At 37.9% G+C, this 27,917-nt stretch overlaps 1 protein-coding gene across 6 annotated transcripts in view; it reads left to right on the forward strand.

The window, feature by feature from the left end:
• RALGAPA1 (Ral GTPase activating protein catalytic subunit alpha 1) overlaps positions 1-27,917 on the forward strand; it is a 211,789-nt gene that overhangs the window by 120,715 nt on the left and 63,157 nt on the right. For all 6 annotated transcript variants that reach the window (XM_055130478.1, XM_055130481.1, XM_055130482.1 and 3 more), the window contains 4 exons: positions 8,215-8,349; positions 10,429-10,612; positions 19,009-19,873; positions 22,384-22,455. In XM_055130478.1, the coding sequence (XP_054986453.1) occupies positions 8,215-8,349; positions 10,429-10,612; positions 19,009-19,873; positions 22,384-22,455 (1,256 nt within the window). The remainder of the gene's footprint in view (positions 1-8,214; positions 8,350-10,428; positions 10,613-19,008; positions 19,874-22,383; positions 22,456-27,917) is intronic.

Raw genomic sequence — 27,917 nt, forward strand, 5'->3', positions numbered from 1 at the left:
AGTGGTACCGACAAGGCAGTGCACAGCAGTGCTGGGCAAGTGGTGCCAGCAGTTGATTTAAGGGCTTTACATGTGATCAGTATGTTCTTTTAATTGAATCATATCCCCGGCCATTGTCTGTCTCTTGATAGATACATTCTTGCTCATCTTCAGAGATATATAGAATCCGGCTTTAGTCAGGAAGCCCTTCATTTTTGCGTCCTAGACTATGAACTAAAATTCTAAGTCCAGAACAGTTTATGAACTGTATTTGGATAATAAGGGAAATTGTATTTGTGTGTTTTTGATTGGTTTGCTCACAGTTTTTTTTTCCAAGTTTAGATTTAAAGAGTTGTATGATTCTAAAAAGTTGTTCATTTAATCTTGATTGTGTTATTTGCTTATATACAAATGTTCATAGTAATGTCTTGTATTTCTGAAGTATCACTTATAACTTAACACCTTTCATTTCTGATTCTTACCAGATTTTTCTTTTTTTTTCCTAGATAAGCCTAGTAAGAATTTTATCGATTTTATTACTCCTTTAAATGAACCAACTCTTGCTGTGTCTTTTTTATCAATGGTGTGATTTGTTTCATCTACTTCCACTCTATATCTTATTATTTCCTTATGTTTTCTGGCTTTTGGTTGATTGGTCTTCCTGGTTTACTCAAGACTTTTCTTGAGTGATGTAGACTGTCTTGCTATGAATTTTTTCCTCTTAAAACTGCTTTTGTTGGGCCGGAGCAATAGCACAGCAGGTAGGGCATTTGCCTTTCACGCGGCCGACCCGGGTTCGATCCCCGGCATCCCATATAGTCCCCCAAGCAAAGCCAGGAGTAACCCCTGAGCATCGCTGGGTGTGACCCAAAAAGCAAAAAAAAAAACCAAAAAAAAAAAAACCCTGCTTTTGTTGGCTGGAGAAATAGTACAGCAGGTAGTGTGCTTGCCTTCCTGAGTGCAGAGCCAGGAGTAACCCCTGAGCATCACCAGTTGTGGCCCCAAAATAGACAAACAAAAACAAAAAATGCTTTTGCTGCTCCCGTAGATATGATAGCCCATCTCTTTATTTTCACTGTTCCTATACCGTTTATATCTCCTTTAATTCTCTCCTTCCTTCCTTTCTTCGTCACCACCTCAAACATGAGAGGTTTTACCCATTATCTCTTTTTTATTTCTAGCCTACTTGTGATTTTAAAAATACTTGATTTTTTGACCTTCAGTGTTTATTGAAACTTCTTAAAATCCATCTCATCAGTTACTTTATTTTATGCCGTTACTTCCTTATTAAGTCATAGTCTGGATGATCCTTGGATCACCTTACCTGGTTGCTGTCAGTGTATCCTTTCAGGTCTGTTAGTTGTATATTTAGGTGCCCCTCTAAGGGACTTAATATTGATGACTGTTGAATATTCTTGGTGATGTACTCCTTGATTAGATGTAATATTCATCTTTGTTAGTCTCTTTTTAATTCATTTTTTAATGTAGGAATACTGCTATTTACTCAGCCACAGATTTAGCTGAATGAAGCAGGCATGAACTTCACGTTATTTTTAAAAATTTTTTAAATTTTACTTTCACAAGGTTGTTCATAATAATTGTTTACTTTCAATATTTCAACACCAATCCCACCATCATTACACCTTCCCACCCCCATTATTTTGAATTTTCCCACCACCACCCAAGCCTGCCCCATTAGGCAGATGCTAAATAATTTATTTTGTATTACTTGTATGGATAGTATGAGATGTCATGCAAAATAGTATGAGCTGAGTGTGAAAGCAGCCATGCACTCCTGAAATTATAAATTGCTTTAAATATTTGGGGTCTGAAGGCATCTCTGCAGTGTGCTGCAGTGTGTTCTCTTCCAAGATTCATTTGTGAGTCTCTGAATCGTGGTTGTTAATACACTTAAATGGTGCCCAGTGGAGTTTGTGGGGTGACTGCCAAGGAACCGGAAGGGCAGGGAGATGAGGGGAGGTCGTCCATCCCCAACTCCGTGAAGCCTGGGGTTTTCAGTCACTAGTCCCGTATACCTAGGTTTTTCAGCAGATTTATTCTCATGCATGGGGGCGCTCAGGATGAGCCTGTGAAGGTCAGCCACGAGTGTGGCAATGATTGGGATTCTGGAGGTTTGCTGTTGCCGGGGTTCATTTGGGACAGGCCAAGCGGTAAACCTGCCCCACTCCAATGTGCCCTGCTGAAATCAGCCTGGCATGGGGTGGGGAGACATTTCTGCAGCATGCTGCTCTTTTCCAAGATTCATTTGTGAGTCTCTGAATCATGGCCATTAATGTGCTAACATGGCCCGATTTTGATCTCTTTCGAGGTTTATTTATGGGTTTCTGAAGTAACGCCAATAAATGAGCTTGTATAGCTGAGCTGGAGGTGGTTTGTGGGCGTGACTCCATATACCTAACTTTTGGCCATTTAATTTTTTGGGAAACTTGGTCCCAAGTTGTTGGGGTCCAGCCAGAAGCATAGCAGCAATTTGGGGGTATAGGAAGCCTGAAGGCACCGTCAGACTGCTGATGCATGTGCCCTGCAGGTACAGGTTGGCCTGCTGGGCGGCACCGTACCCCGTTAGTTCCTTTTTAGTTGAAAGTTTATTTTATCAGATATGTGAATAGTCCTCTGTCCTTTTCTCTGTATTATTGGATTGAAATATCTTGCTCCTGACTTTCATCCTTAGCCTTTGTTTGTCTTTATACCTAATGTGAACTTCTTATATGCATATTATTGGTGCATCCTGAATTTTATTGTTGGTGGGGGGGTTTGGGCCACACCCAGTGGTGCTCAGGGATCACTACTAGCTCTGCACTCAGGTATCACTTTTGACAGTATTCAGGGGACCATATGGGATGCCAGGGATTGAATTCAGGTTGGCCGCATGTAAAACAAACACCTCACCCACTATAGTTGCTTCAGCCCCAATTTTATTTTTTAATACATCTAGCTATTATGTCTCTTGATTAGTGAGTTTGACAACTTACATTTAGATTGATGGTTGATATATAGGGCTTACTATTCTACTTTTTTTTTTGCATGCTTGTCCTATAATTTTTTTGTTTGTTTTTCTGTAAAAGGGAGTGGCTATCCACTGTTATTTGGATGACTTTTCCTGATGATTCTCTTTTATCTTCTAAGTGTTTCAGCTTCATAGTTTTGCTTTGTGGTTACCATAAGAACTCTGTCAGTCTCTGAGAACTTTATCAGTGCTGATATTGATTGGTCAGATTCTGTCCTGTTTTTTGTCACTTAAGTTGCTTTGTGGTTACCTTATTCTTGCCTGTGTTTTTGATTCTGTTTTATAGTTTATCATTATGCTTAAGGTTTAATGTTCTTTTCCTTTTCCTGTACATATTCTCCTTTCAGCATTTCTTGTAATGCTGGCCTGGTGGTGGTAAACTCCATTAGCTTTTGTGTATCTGGGAAAGATTTTATTTCTCCATCATATTTGAATGATAATTTTGTAGTGTAGAGTATTCTTGGCTGAAAGATTTTATCTTTAGAATTGTGGCTGTCATTGTTCTCTCTTCTAGCCTATGGAGTTTCTGCTAAGAAATCTAATGATAGCTTGATAGGGTACCATTATATGTTACCCTTCAGTTTTTCCTTAACAGCCTGTAATATTTTTTCTCTGTAGTTAACTTTTGATAATATAACAGTGATATTCTTTGATGTACATCCCTCCGCGTGTAGAAATTTGGATGTTCTCAATTTTATGGATTACTGTGGTTGATTCGTTCCTTAGGTTTGGGGTGTTCTCAGCCGTTATTTCTTTGACTAGGCACTCTGTTCCCCTCTTCCCCCTACTTTACTGTCTCATATTCTGTTACCTTAATAATACCTCTTCTGATTTTTCTGAAAGGTTTCATCCTTTTCCTTAAGTGTGTGTTTTGGAGTTGGGGCTTAGGGGATGCAAAATTGAATGCAGGGATTCACACTGGCAAGGCATTTTACTCTACCGTTAATTCATATCCTCAGCCTCTGTGAGATCTTATCTCTCTCTCTTCCATTTGAGTCATTATTTACAGTCTTATCAGTTTCATCTCTTATTTGCTCTGGAAGATTTATCCTACTTATTGTGCTTTCCACATAGGACCTCATTTTATTGTGGCTTTCATATCCATTATCTCTGTTTAAATTTTTTTAGTAGCTTCAATCTCTTAGATCCAGAACCTTCATTTCGTTATTTCATTAATGTCTCATTCTGTGGTGTAGATTTGATGTATTTCAATGATTTTCTTCACAGTCATTATTTTAAATCCATTGGCTGTTAGATTTCTTGTTTTTATGACATCCAGTTTGATTTCTGAAGAGATTTCTCCTACATCTGTCACAGATTTAACCTTTTATGGCATTTGCTTTATTTTGTCACTAGGAGTCACTGTGGCGCTTAGTTAGATGATCTGTTGTTGAGCCCAGGTGTGTGTGTTTATGGCTAGAGCTGTAAGTTTCTTAGGGGTTTCCTCGGTGGATACTTCCCCGGTGTCCACCGGACCAGCATGGATATGAAGTCCCTCACTGTTCCTGCCTCTGTTATAAGCAGACCTGTTCTCTGTTTGGGCTCATCAGACCTGTCTTTAGGTCATACCGCAGTTATTAGTTATCCTTGGTGTCATACTCTGGAGAGGGTATGCTTGAATGGGAGAATAGGGGAAAGTTTGTTGGAATTTGCTGTGTATTTTCTACTTAAATAACTTGAAGTTTGAGTCAATCTTTGATGATGTGGATTTTAGGATATTTAGTGGGCTCTTAATTGTTCTTTTGGAGGAGACAGACAATATTCTTTAAAGATCATTAGATCTCTTACTGCTCTTAGTCTTCTCTCATTAATTTTGATCCTTTATTCAATAAAATGTCACAAAGATGCTACTATTTTTATTTTAATATTTTAAGTGTTTTGGCTATAACATACAGTAGTTTATTTATATTTTTATTTTTAAAGTGAAACACCATGAGGTACAGACACAGACTTACAAACTTTCTTGCTTATGTTTTAGTCATACAATAATCAAGCACCCATCCCTCCACCAGTGCCCATTCTCCACCACAAATATTCCCAGTATCCCTCCCACTATCCCCAATATCCCCAGCCCCCCATATACCCCTGCTCCACCTCTGTGGCAGGTACATTCCCCCTCACTCTCTCTCTTCTTCTGGGTGTCATGGTTTGCAATACAGGCACTAAGTGGCCACCATGCTCGACCTATAGTCTACTTTCTGCACACATCTCTTCCCTTCCCCCCAGCAAGATCCTCTACTTGGTGGTCTCTTCTCCATCTGAGCTGCCCCTCCCCCAGCATGTGAGGCCTGCTTCCAAGCCATGGAGCAATCTCCCTGGTCTTTATTTCTACTATCCTATGGTGTTAGTCTCCCATTATGTTGCTTTATATTCCACAAATGAGTGCAATCCTTCTATGTTTCTCTTTCTGACTCATTTCACTTAGCATGATACTCTCCATGTTGATCCACTTACATACAAATTTTATGACTTCATATTTTCTGACGTGCGGGAGCGACAGCTCAGTGGTTGGGCGTTTGCCTTTCACTCGGCCGACCCGAGTTCGATTCCTCCACCCCTCTCGGAGAGCCCGGCAAGCTACCGAGAGTATGGAGCCCACACGGCAGAGCCTGGCAAGCTACCCGTGCATATTGGATATGCCAAAAACACTAACAATAAGTCTCTCAATGAGAGACGTTACTGGTGCCTGCTCGAACAAATCGATGAGCAGCAGGATCTTTTCTGACAGCTCCATAGTATTCCATTGAGTAGATGTACCAGGGTTTCTTTAACCAGCCATCTTTTCTCAGGCACTTGGGTTTTTTCCAGATTCTAGCTATTGTAAACAGTGCTGCAATGAACATATAAGTGCAGATGTCATTTCTACTATATTTTTTTGCACCCTCAGGATATGTTCTCAGAAGTGGTATTGCTGGGTCAAATGGGAGCTCAATTTCTAATTTTTTTTTGAGAAAAGTCCATACTGTTTTCCCAAAGGGCTGAACCAGTCAGCATTTCCACCAGCAGTGAAGGAGAGTCCCCTTCTTCCCACATCCACACCAATACCTGTTGCTTTTGTTCTTTCAGATGTGTGCCAGTCTCTGTGGTGTGAGATGATATTTCATTGTTGTTTTGATCTGCATCTCCCTGATGATTAGTGATGAAGAGCATTTTTTTCATGTGCCTTTTGGCCATTTGGATTTCTTCTTTGAGTTTCTGTTCATTTCATCACCCCATTTTCTGATGAAATTGGATGTTTTCTTCTTGTAGAGTTCAACCAGTGCCTTGTAGATCCTTGATATCAACCCCTTATCAGATGGATATTGGGTGAATATTCTTTCCCATTCTATAGACTGTCTTTGTATTCTGGTTACTGTTTCTTTTAAGGTACAGAAGCTTCTTAGTTTAAGATAGTCCCATTTGTTTATCTCTGTTTCCGCTTGCTTGGTCAGTGGGGTGTTGTCTTTGAAGATACCTTTAGCTTCAGTGTCGTGGAGGTCTTTACTGACCTTTTCTTCAGTGTACCTTATAGATTCTGGTCTGACATTGAGTTCTTTAATCCATTTTGATCTGACTTTTGTGCATGGTTTTAGGTAGAGGTCTGAATCTATTTTTTCGCATGTAGCAGTCTAGTTTTGCCAGCACCATTTGTTAAAGAGGCTTCCCTTGCTCCGTTTCACATTTCTTGCTCCCTTATCAAAGATTAGATGATCATATATTTGATGGTATATGTAAGGATATTCAACCCCGTTCCATTGGTCTGCGGCTCTGCCTTTGTTCCAATACCAAAGTGATTATTACTACTTTGTAGTAATGTTTGAGGTTGGGGAAGGTGATGCCTTCCATCTCTTTTTCCCAAGAATTGCTTTAGCTATTCGTGGGGGTTTGTTGTTCCATATGAATTTTAGGAGTGTTTGATCCATTTTCTTTGAAGAATTTCATGGGTATCCTTAGAGGGATCACACTGAACCTGTATAATGCTTTGGGGAGTATTGCCATTTTGACAATGTTAGTTCTTCCAGTCCATGATCAGGGGATATGTTTCCATTTCCTCTTGTCCTCTTTTATTTCATGAAGTAGCATTTTGTAGTTTTCTTTGTACAAATCCTTTACCTCCTTAGTTAAGCTGATTCCAAGGTACTTGATTTTCTGAGGCATGGTTGTGAACGGGATTGTTTTTTTCATGTCACTTTCTCTCTTTATTATTTGCATATAGGAAGGCCATGGACTTTCATATAGTAGTTTAGAGAGTAGAATTATTTAATAAAATTTATAATATTTTTAGGAAAGTGATTATCATAATCTTTATGGCAGGATACTCATTGAGGTATTACTAAATTAGAAGAGGAATGATAGTAGTATGCATGGACTAAAACTGTTCATTTGCCTTTCATTTCTTGTGTAGTTAATTAAACAACTGTAACTTTGGTGTCTTATTTTTTACACTCAAGTATTTTTTTAATTTTTTAAAAAATTTTTATTAATGAATCACCATGAAATATAGTTACAGATTTACAAACTTTTCTGCTTGCGTTTCAGTCATACAATGATCAAGTACTCATCCCTCCACCAGTGCCCATTTTCCACCACCAATGGTCCCAGCATCCCTCCCACCACCCCCACCTCGTCCCCTCCACCCCACCCCATCTCTGGCAGGGCATTCCCTTTTGCTCTCTCTCTCCTTTTGGCTGTTGTGGTTTGCAGTAGAGGTACTAAGTGGCCATCATGTTCGGTCTATAGTTTACTTTTAGTATGTATCGCCCATCCCGAGTGGGCCCTCCTAGCACCCTTTACTTAGTGGTTCCTTCTCTATGAGAGTTGCCTTTTCTCCCAACATGTGAGGATTAAGCTGTGGAGTAATCCTCCTGGTACGTATCTCTACTATTCTTGCGTATTAGTCTCCCATTCTGTTACTTTATATTCCACAAATGAAACACTAAGTATTTTTATAGTACTTTTGAAATACTCTTATCATTACTTATTTTTATGCTTAATTGCACTTTCCCTAAAATGCAAGGGAGAAAATCCATAATTTCCATGTATAGCATCTTAAAATCAGTTTTAAAAAAATCAGTTTAATCTAAGTGAATGTAAATGATATATTAGGATTGTTTCAGTTTCTGAAATTAAACTTAGAAATAAGATAGAAGTTGAAAATTTTATCTTAAGCATTAATCTTTTCTTTTATGGTTCTGGGGTTACAGTGTTCCTTTTCTTTGTTGTTTCAGTTGGTGGTATCCTTACTTCTCTGCCTTCTGGACTGGATCATGGCCTTACCACTAAAAACACTGCTGCAACCAATTCATGCTACAGGAACAGAGAATGATAGGATGGAGAAGTCGGTCCTCAATTGCATTTATAAGGTAAACCATTTTGTTTTATTATTTATTTGATAAGTGAGTGGTGAGTAGTACTGGAGAGATAGCTCAACAGGCTGGAGTACATGCTTTGAGAGCACTGCCACATGAGGCCCCAACTCCAAGTCATAGTAATAGGTTAAAAAAGGGATTTTGAAACATAAAAATAATATTTCTTACTATTAAATTTTTATCATTTTTGGTATATATGCCTCCCTTCTTTTTGTGTGTGAGGGAGTTGAGGGGTAGGTACACCCAGAGGTGCTCAGGGATTATTCCTGGCTCTGCATTCAGAGTTTGCTTGGGAGAATATATGAGATGCCAGAGATTGAACCCACATAAGCCATGTGCAAGGCATGCACCCTACTGTCATAGTCAGCATCACCGTTCCACGGTGACCAGGGTTCCCTGGTACATTATGGGCCAGTGACTGTCCCCCCCAATCAATGGATGAAGGATCAATGGGGCCACAGCTGCTACTCAGTGGCACTTTATTCAGATTAGTCAGGATTGTTATAGGGAAGCCGTGAAGGATTGGTGGGCAGGGGGCAGCAGTTACACACAGGTGTGGTTGAACATGAACATAAACAATGAATAGATGTAAAGTCCCTCCTTTAGGGGAAATTCTTCTAGGACACCACCTGAGGACAATATTATCTAGGAACTCCAGCACTCTAGATTCCTTCTAGGAGATCTGCCCAGGGGCAGAATTCCATCTTGTTTTCTCCTTTCTGGTAATTCACTGGTAATCCATTTAAACAATAATATTAATTTACTTCTTAATAATATTTCTAGTCATTTTATATAAACACAGTAAGACTTTATCTATACCTAGATTAAGCTTTAATGACCTTTCTGGACTCATGGTAAAAGGTGGCTCTTCCTGGGGATATCTTGCTATATTTCCAGACTACAGTTCTCAGGCCAGGTTAGTTTTTCCTAATCCCAACAGGATTCTTACTCAGTTACTTCTTTTTGGGTCATGTCAGAGTTTGTTTCATGACTGTGCTGCTTACTTATTATACTTCTTACGATCCTTAGTTCTGTCTCATGTCGAAGCCAAGGTAGCTCACAGCTTGCCCTGGGTCCATCCAAATTCCTTGATGGTACCCATTTTGGTAAGGAACTGAGGTCAATCTAAGGTCAACTGAGGCTTAAGTAAATATGACTGATGCTCATAAGTTAATTCAGAGTCAGTTAACACCCATATTAAAAAGGCATAGCATTAATTGTATCTCTGTGTCTATACAAAAAGAACATTGCTCTAAAATAAAGCTATGGAAAGAGAAAAGCAATATTTCACTTATATATATACCAAATCCAGAAGATTTGACTTTACAAGTTCCCATGTCTGATTTGGAGATATTTGTGACTAACAAATAGGAGAAGAACATAAGAGAAGTTAAAGATAAGCAGAGGATTGGGAGAGCCCTGGTGGAACTGGATGTGCCCCTAGGAGCACTAGAGTGGGTGTAATTGAATTAACCTAAACTCCCTATGGGAGGAGAAAGGACAACCCAATGTTAAACCTAAAATGCTTAGAACTATAATCCAACACCCAACCTATGTCTTCTTCCCTAAGTACTTATTTTTTAAGTACATAGATTAATCTTGTACTTAAAAAAGGATATAAGGATCTTTATTTAAAATGCATTTTCTACTGGATCCTGTTTAATTGCAGATATGTGAAAGGATTCGATTTCATTGATGTGTGGTTAGTGACTAGAATTAGGATGGCTTTGTACGCTCACAATGAAATAAGAATATGTAAAGAAAATCGCAGCCATCTTAGCTTCTTGGAGGGACTGGTTGTGTCTTATCCTGGGGAGGAAGGGGTAGAATGGTGGGATCCTGCATGAAAACAAAACCCTGACACCAGGGTACCTCAGTTTTTCTAGTCTTCATTGAATGTAAGTTGTATTAAATTTTGCTCTTTCTTTTTTAGAGGTTTTCAATTGATCTTAAAGAATGAAATTGTAAAGCACTTTGAAAATTGTCAGGTTTTTGTAGTACTCTTTATTTTTTTCTTCTGTCTTTATTTTCATATAAAGGAAAGTTTAGTACATTTTTTGTCTGCATTTTCAGGTACTGCATGGGTGTGTTTATGGAGCTCAGTGTTTTAGTAACCCACGGTATTTTCCAATAAGCCTCTCTGATTTGGCATCTGTGGATTATGATCCTTTTATGCACTTGGAAAGTCTTAAAGAGCCTGAACCTTTGCATTCTCCTGATTCAGAACGGTCTTCTAAGCTTCAACCAGTTACAGAAGGTAATACAAAAAATGTTTTTGATAGCTTTGTTGCTTAAGATATTCTTAAGGTATGAAGTGATGCTAGGTACTCTTAAGGTATGAAGTGAGGCTATAGGTGACATAATGGAGACTGTATCTTACTTCATAAGATATTTTTTTAACTCATCATGTATATTATAGCAAAATTCATTTATAGTTTAAAAACTTCAAAGTACACATTATTAAGATTACATGTGTTATTATTCCCTTTATACTGTCTTGTAGCTATTGTTTTTATGTGGGTTTTGATATTTTATGTACCATTGAATTTATATAATTGAGTAAGAGATGTAACTTTGGAATCTGATGGATGTGGCATTGAATTTTGACTTTCATTATTCACTAAGTGATTATGTCTGTTTCTTTGTAAAATGAGGATAATTTGTTTTTCAAACACCTGTTTTGAGTACAAAATAAGATAATATATATAAACCTTTGAACAGTTCTTATTATATAGTAAACTCAGTAACATTTAAAAAATTACATTATTTTTACATTCAGAGTTTGCTCCCTGATATAAGGGAACAAAGTACACAAGTGATCTCTTACTGTGAATATTTCTTAGGAATAATGTGCATGTTTCTTAGGAAATTTATTTAAGACTTCCAAGTAGCCCAGAAAAACCTACCAGTTTGTTGAAGGGTTTTAAGGAGGTTGGTATACATGATAAATTTAGTATTAAGAACTCTTTGGCAATACTATTTTACAGCAGCTGACAAATTATGACCCATGCTTACCACCTCTTGCTTTAAGTTTTTATCCATGCTGTTTACTGTCACAAATTTGTGTAACAGGAATCTTTTGAATAGTTGCAACAGAGGCTTGTGGTCCAGAGGACACTTTTTTCCACCTGTCTGTTACAGAAAAAGTTTGCTCATTGATTTTAGAGAGGTTAACAGGGTTTACTCTTGGCTCTGTGCTCAGAGATCACTACTGGCAGGCTGAGGGGACCATATGTAGTGCTGAGGATTGAACCTGTGTCAGCTGTGTGCAAGGCAAACTCCCTACCCGCTGTACTATTTTTCCGGCCCCTGGACAGCAGTTTATAAAACAAGATTTTTAAGTTGTAAAACCTCCTTTTTGCTTGTTTTGTTTTGTTTGTTTTGTTTTGTTTTGTTTGGATACCACACCCAGTGATGCTCACAGCTGACTCCTGGCGCTGCACTCTGGTATCACTTCTGGCAGTGGTCGGAGGACCATTTGGGGTGCTAGGGATTGAACCTGGGCTGGCCACATGCAAAGCAAATTCCCTACATGCTATACTATCTCTCCTGCCCACAGTGGTAAATCATAAATTTTATGAAGAATCCCAATTTTTAAAATACCTTTGAAAGTATAGCTGTAGCAGGATAAATGCCTCGAATATTAATCCACTTCTCTCCTATCCCATTCAAAGAACCCTTCCAAGGGCCTGGAGCGATAACACAGCGGGTAGGGCATTTGCCTTGCACACGGCTGACCCGGGTACAATTCCTAGCATCCTGTATGGTCCCCCGAGCACTGCCAGGAGTAATTCCTGAGTGCAGAGCCAGGAGTAACTCCTGTGCATCGCTGGGTGCAGCCTAAAAAGCAAACAACAATAGCAACAACAACAACAAAAAGAACCATTCCAAAAACTTCACAGGAGAAAATTGGCAGATCACTTTAACTGGGGGTTATGGTTAAAGAGTAAGCTATTAAGTACAAGTTTGTACTTTTTTAAAGGTTTTATTGTTTAAAATTATTGAAATATCTGGAATGTGTCCATAATGAGTTGATGAAGTAGTATGCAAGTGAAAAAATATGAAGTTACACACTGAGGAAATAGGGTTAGGACTTGGGTTAACCATAAGGTGAAGTAGAAATATAAAATGAAATTATAGCTCAAGTGTAAGGGAATATAGTGTACTGGGCTGTCCTCAACTATATTGAGACATGGGTCAGCTCAGGAATCATTCTCAGCAGTGACTTAGTATGTTTTAGATTTGGCAGAGTATAATTGTATTTATTTTACTTAAAAACAAGATAAATAAGTTTTTTGTACTTTTAAGAGCATAAATGATAATGTTTGATTCCAGAAAATATAGTGTATTTATTAAATAGTAAAAGAAGGAGGCAAATTTTTATTATATGCAAAATTAATTGAACCATTATCAAGCACCATTAAAGAAGCAAAGAAAAAGATAATTGGTGAAAAGGAGAGAGAGAGAACAAAAGAGAATGCCCTGTCTCAGGCAGGGTGGGGTGGGGGGTTGGGATGGGGGTGGGGGGAGGGATGCTAGAATCATTGGTGGTGGAGAACGGGCACTGGTGGAGGGATGGGTACTTGATCATTGTATGACTGAAACGCAAACACAAAAGTTTGTAAGTATGTAACTGTACCCCACAGTGACTCACCATTAATAATAATAATAGTAATAAAAGATAATTGGTGAGCTTTTTATCTAAATTGATGAGCTTTCTGATTGATACTATGTCAAGTACTATTTTCTCTAAATGTATTAAGTTGTTCCTTTTGGACTTTCTTCAAAGTATTGAGGATCAGATAAATGTCGAACCTTTTAAGAACAGCTGTGAAATGACAACAGGCAATTCTGTGGTTTATAGTAACTACATGCTATGGTTTTGTTTTGTTTTGTTTTGTTTTTAATATGATGAAAATGACTAATCACTGTGCCCTTGTCTCAGGCATGCTTCATCATCTTCAAGTACTTTTTTGGCCAAAGATTTCTAAACATAGATTGTCCCTAATAAGCTCAGTATTGGATTGAACAAGTCTTATTTGAGAACTATTGGCAGGAGTAACTATAATTATTAAATTTACTAAAGAATAAAGCAAGGTAGTGAAGTTGGCTTTTTGTCAAATGGCAGTAGTCTTATTAGCAAAAAAGTCATCATTTGCTGGGTCAGAGTGAAAGGAGGCTCCAAAGGATTCATTCTGTCCTAATTATAGTTTCACCTATACATATTATGCAAAGCTAATATTTAAAGCATTTGCCAAAATTAACTTCCTCTGCATGTTCTATTACAGTGCAATGAATTGCAGCAGCTTTTTATGTCTTGCTGCTTTTGTATGACATAATAATCTGTAATTATGGGTTTGCTGCAAATGCTGTAGGGTTTGTTTAATCTGACAATCTCAAAAGACAACCTTGAATAGACTTATTTAAATGAATGCTAGTTACACAAAGCCTTAGAAGCATTGATATCTTCATTTTACATTTTGACACAAAGCTGTTTTTTTCTAATTTCATTTTGAATTTTCAAATGAGAATTTTATATATTTTCCTATATCTAAAGAGATGTATGGAAGAGAGAGATGTTCTTTGGGTTATAGCTAAAAAATTAATTTAACAGCACAATTAATAAACTAAAATATTTTTATTCTTTTATATTTACATAATATTCTGAATATAGAGAGTTTAGGAAAAATTATTTGGGGGACTTGGGGATTGCCTAGCAGTGCTCAGGGGTTACTTCTGACTCTGCACTTAGGATTCAGTCCTGGCATCCTGGTAGCACTATGGAGACTAAATGAGGTACCAGGGATTGAATCCAGGTCAGCCTTGTTCAATGCAAGCTCCATACCCACTGTACTCTCACTCAGACTCAGGAAAAATGATTTTAACTACACGTAAAATCTACATTTATGTTTGCATATTTTCAGTGTTAATATTTTAAATTTTGACACAAAAGGACTGGTGCAATCGCACAGTGGGTAGGGTATTTACTTTGCACACGGCCAACCCGGGTTCAATTCCTCCGTCCCTCTCAAAGAGCCTGGCAAGCTACCGAGAGTATCCTGCCCGCACGGCAGAACCTGGCAAGCTCCCCATGGCGTATTCAATATGCCAAAAACAGTAACAATAAGTCTCATAATGGAGACATTGGTGCCCGCTCGAACGAATTGAACAATAGGACAACAGTGCTACAGTGCTAATATTTTAAATTGTGCTGTTAATTATAACAGATTGTGAACAAGCTTATGTGAACTGAATTCCTGCTCTCCCTCTTGGAAGAGATGAACTGGAATCTGGACTTAGGGGCTTAAGTGTTAGGAAGAAGACTGGCTTATTCTTGCAATTATTTGAATCAAGTTGAAAAGGACCTTATAAAACCTATATTGTTTCTGTGATACCCAGTTATATCTGAGTTTTTGATTCATCTTAACAAAAGTCTCTTAGGGAAAAATGGAATTTAAGGGATTTTCTGTGATTTGTCCATGATCATGGAATAAGCCAGAAACAAAGTTAAGAATTTCTCTTTTCTGTCTCTGTTTCTGTAGATGACACTTTTCCCCTTCTTCAGACAGGCTCCGCAAAGAAAAGATTCACTGCTTAGAATGAGTCACCTACTTCACTTTATCATCTAAAGGAAAAAAAGTGGTAGAAGGGGAGCTAATAAGATGGCCTAAAGTAGCAGAGCACATGACTTGCATTTTGAGGCCCAGGTTCAATCCCCGGCACTGTATGGTCCGTCAGGCCTGGTGGTTCCCAGCAATGGTAATGCCAAAGCTGGCCCATGGTTCTCACCACTGCATAGAGAGCCCTCCTCCTTCTAAGAAAGGGGAAGATAAATACCAGAATGTTTTTAATATCTGATTTTTCTTTAATCTTCAACTGTAATTTTGTCATTTAAAAAGTGGTTTAGTCTTGGGGCTGGAGTGATAGCACAGAGGGTAGGGCGTTTGCCTTGCACGCAGGTGACCGGCTTTCGATTCCCAGCATCCCATATGGTCCCCTGAGCACCGCCAGGAGTAATTCCTGAGAGCAGAACCAGGAGTAACCCCTGTGCATCACTGGGTGTGACCCAAACAGCAAAATAAATAAATAAATAAATAAAGTGGTTTAGTCTTTTCTTTTTCTTTTTTTTTTCTTTTTGGGTCACACCTGATCATGCACAGGGGTTTTTCCTGGCTCATGCTCTCAGAAATCACTCCTGGCAGTGCTCGGGGGACCATATGAGATGCTGGAAATCGAACCCTGGTCTGCTGCATGTAAGGCAAATGCCCTACCCGATGTGCTATTGCTCCAGCCCCTAAAAAGTGGTTTAGTCTTAATGCGTCTCAGTCACTTATTTAGTAATGTGTGATGAATGATATTTTATTTGTTTTATGTTTTGTTTGGAGGCCACACCCATCCATGACCAAGTCTTTTTTTTTTTAATTTTTTTAAATTTTATTGAATCACCGTGAGATAGTTACAAGCTTTCATGTTTGGGTTACAATCACACAATGATCAAAAACCCATCCCTCCACCAGTGCACATTCCCCATCACCAATATCCCGGGTATAGCCCACCTTTCCCACCCTCCCCCTGCCTCCATGGCAGACAATATTCCCCATACTCTATATCTACTTTTGCTTGCAACACAGACACTGAGAGGTCATCATGTGTGGTCCATTATCTACTTTCGGCATGCATCTCCCATCCCAACTGGTTCCTCCAGCCATCATTTTCTTAGTGATCCCTTCTCTATTCCATCTGCCTTCTCCCCTCCGCTCCTGAAGCAGTCTTCCAGCTATGGGGCAATCCCCCTGGCCCTTGTATCTACTGGCCTTGAGTGTCAGCCTCATCCATGATCAAGTCTCACTCCAGGCTCGGAACTCAGGGATCGCTCCTGGCTCAAGACCTATATATGGTGCCAGGGATAAAACCTGGCTCAGAAGCATGCGAGACAAATGTCCTTCCCGCTGTACTATCTCTTTGGCCCAAAATAATACTTACTTTAAAGTTACTATACACATACAAGGGCAAGGAAGATTGCTTTGTGCTTGAAAGCCTGCCTCATGAGCTGAGGGAGAAGGCAACTGGGATAGAGAAGGGATCATTAAGTCAATGATAGTTGGAGGGATCGTTTGGGATGGGAGATGTGTACTGAAAGTAGGTAAAGGACCAAACATGATGGCCTGTCAGTATCTGTATTGCAAACCATAAGGCCCAGAAGTAAGAGAGAGTAATCAGGAAATGGTCTGCCATAGAGGCAAGGGGTGGTAAGAGGAATATTGGGGACATGGATGGTGAAAAATGTACACTGGTGGAGGGATCAGTGTTCAATCATTGTATGACTGAAACTCAAACATGAAAACTTTGTAACTATCTCACAGTGATTCAATAATAAAAAAATTAAGTTGATATACACAGAAAAAAATTTTAATTCACTATTTCTGCATGTCATGGTTGAACGTGAGAGGACAATTTGAACATTAGACTTGTGGTCAAGACAGAAATAACGCTGAGCTCAGAAGCAAAAGATCAACCCTGGTGTGAAGTCACCTTTGGTAGACAATCCTCTTAACTTCTGTGATCCCATTTGGTTTCATAGGAGAAACGTGAAGTATTTCTTTATACTTTGTATATCCACTTATCTGTTGCTGGGCAAACTTGAGTTTTGCCAGATCTTGCCTATTGTAAATAGCTCTACAGTGAACGTAGGTGTGCATATATCTTTCTGAATAGGTGCTTTTTTGTTCTTAAGATCATATGTTTTATTCTCTTACAGTACATGAACTAGTCTCCTAAATTTTTTTGAAGTTGGATTTAATGATAAAAGGATAAAATTTATACTCTTTTATGTGGGAATATTGTCTATTGATTGTTAATGGTCACATGTTTCTATAGAATTATCAGTATTTATCACATATTGTACATTTAAAATTAGAGAATTTATTTTATGTAGTTAGTGTTTTGATCATCAGGGAATTTTCAAATCTCTTCTGGCATGTATGTCATAATATTCCCAAGTGATTGTATTTTAGAATATGACAGTATTCAACTCAGGTCACTCTGTGACTGTGATATAGTATAGAGACACAGTCACTCTGTAATTGTGTCGGTAATTAAGAACACCATAAAACACTCATACATACATCTAAACGTGAGTTTTCTTTACCAATGACAACCATCCTGCCTCCTAGAAAAACATTATCAAGCCGTCACCAGATTGCCCCCTCCTTCTGAGAACTCACATTCCAGAACTGGTTTCCACAGCTGCCCTGCTTAGTGTCTCTCTGGCAGCCTTTGGGAGAGGCTTGACAAGTTTTTGTCTCTCTCCACTTCCCTTTGTTCTGTGTTCCCCTCCTGTGTCTCTCCCCTCCTTTCTCTCCCTCCCTACTCCTTGAGATCTTACTTTAGGTACTTTATCTTTTTAGTCTGTAATTGTACTACTATGTTCTTGATTTCTTTTTCTTACCCTTGTGAGTTTTACTTGTTTGGCTTGGTTTTGGTGTTTGGCCATACCCCATAATGCTCAGTGGCTTTTCCAAGCTCTGGTATTCAGGGGGCTGCTTCTCAGTACTCAGGAGACCCGAGGTGCCAGGAATCGAATCCCAGGCCCCCTACATCCATAGCACACACTCCACACCATTGAGCTCTCTTCAACCTGCCTATGAGTTTTAAAGTTAACTATAAGGATGTGCTTTTTATCTATTTGTTTTCTTTATTGTGCTTACGGATGAAAAGTTCTTATACACAACAGCTCAAACCAGACCATGTTGACTCATGGAGAAACCACAGAATATTGTAACACTTTAGCAGGCCATAAAATGTGTTTTATTTAAAATAATGTTTACTTGACATATACTTTCTTTATTGAGTCACTATTTAAATCAGTCTTGACTCTACATTTAGGGAAAGATCACTTTCTCTGAACCACTTATGTTACCGTAAAAACCATAATTATATTGCATTTTAGACCTGCTACAGCTATTTTTGAGTCTTCTCATAAGATATATTTATCATTTGGATTTCATGGGATTCCAATCTGTATAGTAAGAACTTTCAAACGAGTTGTTTATGAGGGAGGGCTTTATGTTCTTTGAATCTATGATCTATGTTCACTCGCTTTCTTTTCTTTTCTTTTCTTTTTTTTTTCTTTTTGGATCACTCCCGCTGATGCACAGGGGTTACTCCTGGCTCTGCACTCAGGAATCACCCCTGGCGGTGCTCAGGGGACCATATGGGATGCTGGGAATCGAACCCGGGTCGGCCGCGTTCAAGGCAAACGCCCTACCCGCTGTGCTATTGCTCCAGCCCTCGCTTTCTTTTCTTTTCTCACATATTGTACAGTTAAAATTAGGGAGTTTACTTTATGTAGTTAGTATTTAGATCATCAGGGAATTTTCAAATCTGTTCCATCATGTATGTCATAACACTCCCAAATTATGAATCCATAATAGAAATTTTCAAAAAGGTCTTTAGTTAAAATAAAACTTTACCAGAGAACAGTTTCCTTTTTTATTATTTCATCATTCCTGTAGTATAGAAATAGGAGTACTTACTCAAGTATTTTAGAGTGATTTTGTTAATGTAATGAAATCACCATTTGCTGTCTTATTTTATTGCTTTGTGACTTCCTAGAAAACAGTATTCCCATTCACTTGTAATTTTTATTTCTAGTGAAAACTCAAATGCAACAAGGATTGATCTCTATAGCTGCGCGCACTGTTATTACACATCTGGTAAATCACTTGGGACATTATCCAATGAGTGGTGGTCCTGCTATGTTAACCAGTCAGGTGTGTGAAAATCATGACAATCACTACAGTGAAAGTACTGAACTTTCTCCTGAACTCTTTGAAAGTCCAAATATCCAGTTCTTTGTGTTGAACAATACCACTTTAGTGTCCTGTATCCAGATTAGATCAGAAGATAACATGCCTGGAGGAGGCTTATCTGCTGGCCTTGCATCAGCCAACTCAAATGTCAGAATCATAGTTCGTGATCTCTCTGGAAAATATTCATGGGATTCTGCTATCCTGTATGGACCACCTCCTGTAAGTGGCTTGTCAGAACCTACATCTCTCATACTTTCTTTGGCCCGCCAAGAGAAGCCTGAAGAGCTTCCTACATCTAATGAATGCTTAGAAGATATAACAGTGAAAGATGGAATTTCTCTCCAGTTTAAAAGAAGACTTAGAGAAACTGTACCAACTTGGGATACAATAAGAGATGAAGAAGATGTTCTTGATGAACTTTTGCAGTATCTAGGTATAACCAGTCCTGAATGCTTACAGAGAACTGGAATCTCACTTAATATTCCTGCTCCACAACCTGTGTGCATATCAGAAAAACAGGAAAATGATGTTATTAATGCTATACTTAAGCAGCATACAGAGGAAAAAGAATTTGTTGAGAAACATTTTAATGACTTAAATATGAAAGCTGTGGAACAAGATGAACCCACACCTCAAAAGCCTCAGTCAGCGTTTTATTATTGCAGATTGCTGCTTAGTATATTGGGAATGAATTCCTGGGACAAAAGGTAAGAATAAAAGAGGGGGAAATTATACTAGAATTACTCATCTTTTATATGAGGGGTGGAATGAGATGCGGTGAGGGAGGGACTCCCAAGCTGTGTTTATGGACTCTGGGGGCCACTCCTAGAGATATGCAGCCAACCAGGTCAGACAGCTCACTGTGAGGACCCGAGGATGCGGTACTGTCCCAGCCCCAAGTTGCTGGAAACCTTCAGTTCTCCTCTGGCAATGCCAGGGCCCATCAGGCTGCACCTGGTAAGGCTGAGAGGGGTGTGCAATGCCGGTATCAAACTAGGGTCGACTTTGCACAAACATGTGCTATCTCCTGGTCCCAGGTTGCTCATCTTCCCATCTAATGTTTTAGTCTGTTTTCTCACTAAGTTTTATGTACTAGTTCAGTGACTATTGCTTAGTCTTTAGTGTATGTGTACTTTGGTTTTGTTTGTTTTCAGAGATGACTAAGTCATGAAGATTTAGTCAGATAACTGTTGACTTTGTCATAGTGACCAGTAGAACTAGTCATGTAATTGGAAAAAGTCTTTTTCCCCCCAACCTTTACATAAGCAAATAGAAAAACTGTTCTTACAGTACTTCTGACACCAAGTGTGTGGGTTTTCTGTATCAGATAACTCTGACACTATCTGTAATTCATGCACATTTTTAGGTCTCACTTGCACAAGACTGCTTCCAATAGCCAATGCCAGTTGCATGTACAAACACCCCATACTTTGACTCACGGGTAATAAATCAGGGGTTTCCTATAAGCCTGTTCTTAGGTCAGTAATTATATGACACAAAAAAAAACATTAATTTCCTTTTGCCAGTTCAGTATAAAGGACAGTTAAAGGATAGTATAAAGAATAGATAAAGGAAGCACTAAATAGCCAAATGAAAAGATGTATCTGGTAAGAGCTAGAGCTCCTATCCCCATGGTGTTGGCATGTACCACCTTCCCCACATGCTGACAGTATCACCCAACCTGGAAGCTCTTAGAACTCTTTTATAAGAGCTTTATCATGGCACTCAGTCTCCAGCCTTCTTCCCTCTCCCAAGGATGGGTGTGGGTCTTAAAAGTTCTAAGCTTCTAACCATAACTTGTTTTCTGGTGACCAGACCCTATCCCCACTGGCCAGGAACCCCCTGAGAGTATATCCTTATGACAAAAAACATTCTGTTAGCCAGGAAGTGCCAGGGGTTTAAGCACTCTGTGTAAGATGCCCCTGTACCCCCCATCATTCAGGACGTTATAAGCCTTTTAGAAGCTCTTTATTAGAAACTGGTGGCAGTCTGGCAGGTTTTTTTTTTTTTATCAAACAGTATGATCATTTATTGTTAATATCAGAAAAATTAACTCAAGGTTTAGTTATATAAGGAATTAATGTACCCTAAAGAAAGGAATGTAGATTTCATTCTTCATGGTACGCATGCAGGTCTCAATAAAAACTTGCAATAAATACATTTAAGTTAGGAATTAAATGAAAAGGTATTGAACTTATACCAGTACACCTAGGTTAAAGTCACTTTGCATTTGAGACTTGCGTAGTCTGCCAAATTAGGAAATAATTCGCAACCCAGTAGTAGTGAGGTTCAAATTTGATAATGCATAAATACTAAATTTGTATTCTAATGTAAAGCATTATTAATATATATTTATTGTGAAAATTTCTAAGGTCCTGAAGGTTGTCAGAAATAAAACAAGTATTATTCTTTTTCAATTTATAATAAGAGAGCTCAGATATCAGTGGTCTAATAAAAACTATTAACTGAGATTTGCATGTGAAATATTGAGATGGAATTTTGCTTCCCTGTCTTGCGTTTATTATCTTATTTGACTTAAGCTCTTACACCTCTGTCTCACAGGAATGCCATGTGGAATCAGGAATAAGATTTGCTGTATGTTGTGTCCCAGACAGACACTGCCACTCACATATGCATTCTGCTCTCTTTTATTGTGCAGTGATAACATACATTGTTTCAAGAAAAAGGAAGTTACATTTGAGTACAGCAAACAGTGACTTTCTATGTAATCTGTACGTATTTAGTACCTATAGAAACGTGAAATTTATACATTACATCATAGTGTAGTAGCTACATATAATATAAAAGAAAGAAAGCTGCTTTGTCATTTGGATTGCACATGCTTATCTGGCATTCATTTAGATTTTGTGTGAATATTTTATTTCTCATGAGGAACACATTTTCTGAAACTCTTAGGAAATCTACAAATAATTTTATCCATTTTCTGGACATGAGTTTGGAAAGCTAATAACATCTGCAAGGAAAATCTGAAGTGGCCAATAGACAATATTCCACTAGCAAAAATACATTAGGGCCTGGGTAGGAATAATGACATCTATTCTTTACATTTTTTTTAGGGTCTGTTCTCCTTTGTATTAGAAGTATGAAAAGGCAAGAAAAGTGTAAGAGTTGCATGCATAGAGTGGAAAGTATTTCCGGGACTGTCATATCGTTCACTGCAAAGGTGATGAAAATGTTTATAAATCTCTCCATTTAGGAGGAGCTTTCATCTCCTGAAGAAAAATGAAAAGCTACTTAGAGAACTTAGGAACTTGGATTCAAGACAGTGGTAAGTTGTTGAAAAATCTTCAAATTTATAGCTAGCAACTGTCAATTTCTCTGTTTCTAAATGGAAAATGTTTTATTATTGAGTGAACTTTCTGAGTAGAAATTCTCATTTATACTTTGGAGATAATAAATTTTTAGGAAAATAAGAATTCTGTTAAAATGTTTTATATCTTTTAATTTTTTATACTTGTTTATGCATTTCAGAATTAGAGAAATTAGAGAATGATCAAATTAGATTGTTTTGAGCTAGAGAAATTAGAGAATCAGAGAAGTCTAATTAAACCTATAAAATGTCTTTCAGATTTCCCATACTTATAAATCCCAAATATACCCCTGGGCTAAGTTTTGTATTGAATTGAAGTAACATTGCATTATAACATTAATATAAACTTTAGCATGCGACTAAAAATGAACTCTCACCACTGAAAGTCCACTTCTGTCATTAGCTATGCAAACTGACATCTATTATCTGATTCAATTCCACACTTCTCCCTTACTTTTACTAGCCATTAATTGGTGTCAAAGTTTATTTTTATTCATTGATTTTCACTGAAAATATGACAGAAATCATGATGATCTTTATCTTTCTTAGTCTGACTTATTTCACTTAACCTAATACTCTCTTGATCCATCCAGATTGTTGCTGATGGCAGGACACTTTTTTTGTTTTAAACAGCTGAGTAGTATACCAAATCATCTTTAACACTCATTGGTAGTTGGGTACTTAGCTTCTTTTCAATGCTTGGCTATTCCATGCAGTTAACATGAGGACGCACATCTCATATTTCACAAAATGTAAAAACTCAGTAATCATTGGGCCCAAGAGTAGTCTAGAGGTTAAGGAACTTGCTTTGCATGTCATTGAACCTGGCTCAGTCCCTGGCACTGTACATGGTCATCTGAGCACAGTAAGCCCTGAGCATACCTCAGGATGTCACCCTCAAAAAACAGAAAACTATCCAGTTGTGGAATAATTAAATTATTATATGGAATTTCAGTTCTTTTTTTTTTTTTTTTTTTTTTTTTTTTTTTTTTGCTTTTTGGGTCACACCTGGCGATGCACAGGGGTTACTCCTGGCTCTGCACTCAGGAATTACCCCTGGCCGTGCTCAGGGGACCATATGGGATGCTGGGATTTGAACCCAGGTTGGCCGCGTGCAAGGCAAACGCCCTACCCGCTGTGCTATCTCTCCAGACCCGGAATTTCAGTTCTTAAGTTTTAGAGAAATCGCCATGATACTTTCCATTATGGCTACCAATTTTCATTTCCATTTACAGTACCTGAGAAGGAGTCCTAGAAATCAAATTATTTTTAATAATAATTATAAAGCCACTTTTTTTCAGGCCCTAACTATTGCAAACTTGCTTCATCTTAACTACTGCTACTACTATGTCGGAGACTGACATAGTGTAAAAATATTCTAGTTCTATCTGACCATCATTCAATATTCATCATCTCTTTATAAATTGAGAGGCAAATTGTGATATCTTTAAAATTTATGTTTCTTCATTCCTAGTCAAGTTAATATTTTTTACATACTTATAAGATGTTAACCTCTGTTTTCAAATTATCAGTGTCATTTTCCATTTAGGAATTTTTCTCAGTTTTAGGCATTTACCTGTGTATGTGTTAAGGACTAATTTTATACTATTTCTGAGAGCATTTCCAGTTGTTTGGATGTCAACTGGAAATTAACAACTTCAGATTGTTTAACATGCAAGTTTTCCCATGTTTTGTTTTGGCCACACCCAGCTGTGCTAGTTCACTTACTTCTAGTTTGTGCTCAGGTCACCGCTTTGTACTGTTCAGGGAACCAGACCATTCTAGGAATCGAACCCAGACCTCCTGCATGCAGAGAAATTCCTGTGAGCTCTCTCCCCAGTCCTGATTTTGTTTTCCTTTTTTATTTAGTAATATTCCTTTCTTTTCTTTCTTGGGTTTTTTTTTTTCAATTAATTTAAATAACCCATACTTTTTCCAATATAAACTTTTACATTAATCTAAGTTTATCAGATAGTGGTTTGCAAATATTTTCTTCCTTTTTGTAGGGTGCCTTTTCATTTTGTTTCTTTCACTATGTGTAAGCTTTTTAATTTGCTGTAGTCCCACTTTTTTAATTTGCTTGCCTTTGTTGCTTGTGTTTTGAGTGTCAAATGCATAAAATTATTAACCTCACAGTGTAAAGGAGCTTACTTTTTTTTTTTTATGGTTTCAGATTTTACATTTAGATCTTTAATCTATCTGAAGTTAATTTTTATGAGTGGTGTGGAATAAGAGTTCAACTTTACTATATTTATAAAAAATACTATATTTTTTACTATATTTTATGTTTTATTAATATCTAACTTTCCAAACCATTTGTTAAAGAGACTATCTTTTCTACACTGAGTGTTCTTGATTCCCTTGTGAATGTTAGTTGGTTCTTTATGTCATTTTCTTTCTGGGTTCTTAAAATTCTATTCTCTTGAGGTATGTATCTGTTTTTAAGCTACTATTATACTATTTGAATTACTATAGCTCTATACTATCATGAAATTAGGAAGTAGATTTTGTTGTTTCATTGTCTTTCTCAAAATTTGACTATTCGGCTGGTTTGTAATTTCATTCTAATATCAGGATAGTTTTCTTTTCTATAAATAACAGCCATCAAAATCTTACTAAGTCTTGTATTGAATCTGTAGTTTACTTAAAAGTTATAAACACTTTTAAAAAAATAGCAAAAAAAAAGCAAAAAGAAAAAGAAAGTTATAAACACTTTCAATAGAAAAGTTTCTAATCTGTAAACCTAGTCTATTTATTTGTACCTCCAATATTTTAAATCAATTATTAGTATTTGGTATTTATTGTGAAATTTTTTTCTTATGTGTTGGTTAAATTTATTCCTGATCTTGTCCATATGGGGTATAAAGAAATAAGGCAACAGATAAAATAATCCCAAGCGGGAACATGCTCTGGTGTCAGCAGGAAAGATCAGGGATGACAGAGGGGCAGAGGTGAGGGTGGGCAGTAGTACTGCACCAATAAAGCAGTAATTTGGAAACTGCCATAAAGCACAGTACCTAATAGGAAGTAATAATAGCCTTTAAAAATTAAATACAGGGGCTGGAGTGATAGCACAGCAGGTAGGGTGTTTGTCTCGCATGCGGCCGACCCGGGTTCGATTCCCATCATCCCATATGGTCCCCTGAGCACCGCCAGGAGTAATTCCTGAGTACAGAGCCAGGAATGACCCCTGTGCGTCGCCAGGTGTGACCCAAAAAGCAAAAAAAAAAACCTAAAAATTAAATACAAATCTGTTTCTATTTTTTTTTATTCTTTCCGAAATGAGGTGGTTTTATTTGGTTTCAAACAGTGTATTGTTGATGTTTAGAAACTTTTCTGTACTTGTGTCCTGAAACTGCGCTGAATTTACTGGTTCTAACAGTTTTTGTTGGAATCTCAGAACTTTATACTTCAAGATCTGCAAAGAAATACTCTTAGTTCTTTCTTTTACTTCTTCCTTTCAATTCATATGCCATTTTGTGATTTTCTTGATTGATTGATCAGGCTAGGAATTCCAATATATTGAAAGTGATTGTTAATCATAGGTTCCCCTATCTTACATCTGATCTTAGTGTAAAAAGTTTCAGCTCTTAGGGCTGGAGAGATAGTATGGCGGGTAGGCATGTCGCCAACCTAAGTTTGATCCATGGCATCCTGTCTGGTCCCCCAAGCACTTCCAGGAATAATTCCTGAGTGCAGAACCAGGAGTAAGCCCTGAGCACAGTCAGATGTAGCCCCAAAGCAAACAAATTTTTCAGCTCTTTACCACTGAATGTAGTATCAGCTGTGGTTTTTATTATATTGAAATACTTTTATTTTTGCCAGATCTGATTTGTTGAGTTGATTTTTTCCCCCCTAAATAATGCATGGGCATCGAATGTTTTTAAACGCTTTTTTCTGCATCTATTAAGATGATTGTGTGCACTTGTGTATTCTATTCCTCTAATGTGATGAATCACATTTATTGATTTATGTTAGTTGAAATATTCATGCTTCAAAGGGATCCTTTAACGTGATGTTGAATTCATTTTGTCAGTATTTTATTGGATAGTAATTTTTACGTCTATGTTTGTTAACAATATTGGCATATAACTTTCTTTGTTTTGTTTTGGGTCAACACCTGGTTCTGTGCTCAGAGGCCTTGCCTAGCAGTGCTCAGGAGACCAAATGCAGTCCTGGGATTTGAGCCAGTATATCAGCCACAGTCTAGTCGAGCACCTTAACTTTTATATTATCTCTCAGGCCTTATTGTCTTTACTTGTCTTTGGGTCAGAGTAATGATTGTCTTGTCCAGTAATTTTGAGAATATCCCCTCTTTCATTTTGGGGAAAGAGTTTAAGAAGAGTTGGTATTCTTAAAATGTTTTATAGAATTCAGCTGTGATAGGATATATATTAAAAAATACAGGTTGATAAATGGTATGACAGAGGGATGGGTACTCGAACATTTTATGACTGAAACGTAATCATGAAAGCTTGTGGGTCTATAAAAAAATAATTTTAAAAAAGTTGTGTTTAATCTAAGACCAAAAGGATAAGCAAGAACCTATGCTATTTCATTGTTAAATAATAGGGAATAAAACTAAAATAAGAATGATAGCACAGCAGGGTAGGGCATTGTCTTGCACGTGGCTTACATGGGTTCGATTTCTTCGCCTCTCTCGGAGAGCCTGGAAAGCTATCCATGGCGTAATCGATATGCCAAAAACAGCAAAAACAGTAACAAGACTCACAATGGTGACGTTACTGGTGCCCGCTCAAGCAGATCGAGGAGCAACGGGATGACAGTGATACAGTGACAGTGATAGTGTTCAAAGTACAGAAAAGATCAGCATGAAGAGAAATAACAAGGCCAGAGCAATAGTACAGCAGGTAGAGTGGGTTTGAGCCCTGACATCCTGCATCATCCCCTTAGTGCCAAAAGTGATTACCAAATGCATAGCCAGGAGTAACTCCTGATCGTTGCAGATATGACCTGGAAAAAAAACAAAAACATAGAGAAATAACAAGACAAAAATTAATGACTTCAGAGGCCACGGATCTGATTCTTTGGTAGAACACAGGTCTTGCTTGTACAAGGGCCTGCCTGAGCTCTCAGTGCTCCCCATGGTCCCTGAGCCCTCACGTTCAGGACTGACTGGCCTGAGCACTGCTAGGAAAAGCATCTTCAGGAGCAGTGCCAAGCACCACCCATAAGAAGGAAAAGAAAAATGAATGATTGAGAAAAAAATCAGAAGTTGTGTCTTTGAAAAACTTCAGTACATTATTTGCATGAAGTTAAAAAAAAAAATCACTGAAACGATGGTGTGGCATTCACTTGCAACTTGTTGATAAGTTAAAAATGGTGTTTGGGGATGTGACTCAGTGGTAGAATCCCTGCCTGCCTTGTGCAGGCATGAGATCCCAAGTTTGATCCCCAGT

The sequence above is a fragment of the Sorex araneus genome, chromosome 3 (assembly GCF_027595985.1).
Source record: "Sorex araneus isolate mSorAra2 chromosome 3, mSorAra2.pri, whole genome shotgun sequence".
Classification (NCBI taxonomy): domain Eukaryota; kingdom Metazoa; phylum Chordata; class Mammalia; order Eulipotyphla; family Soricidae; genus Sorex; species Sorex araneus.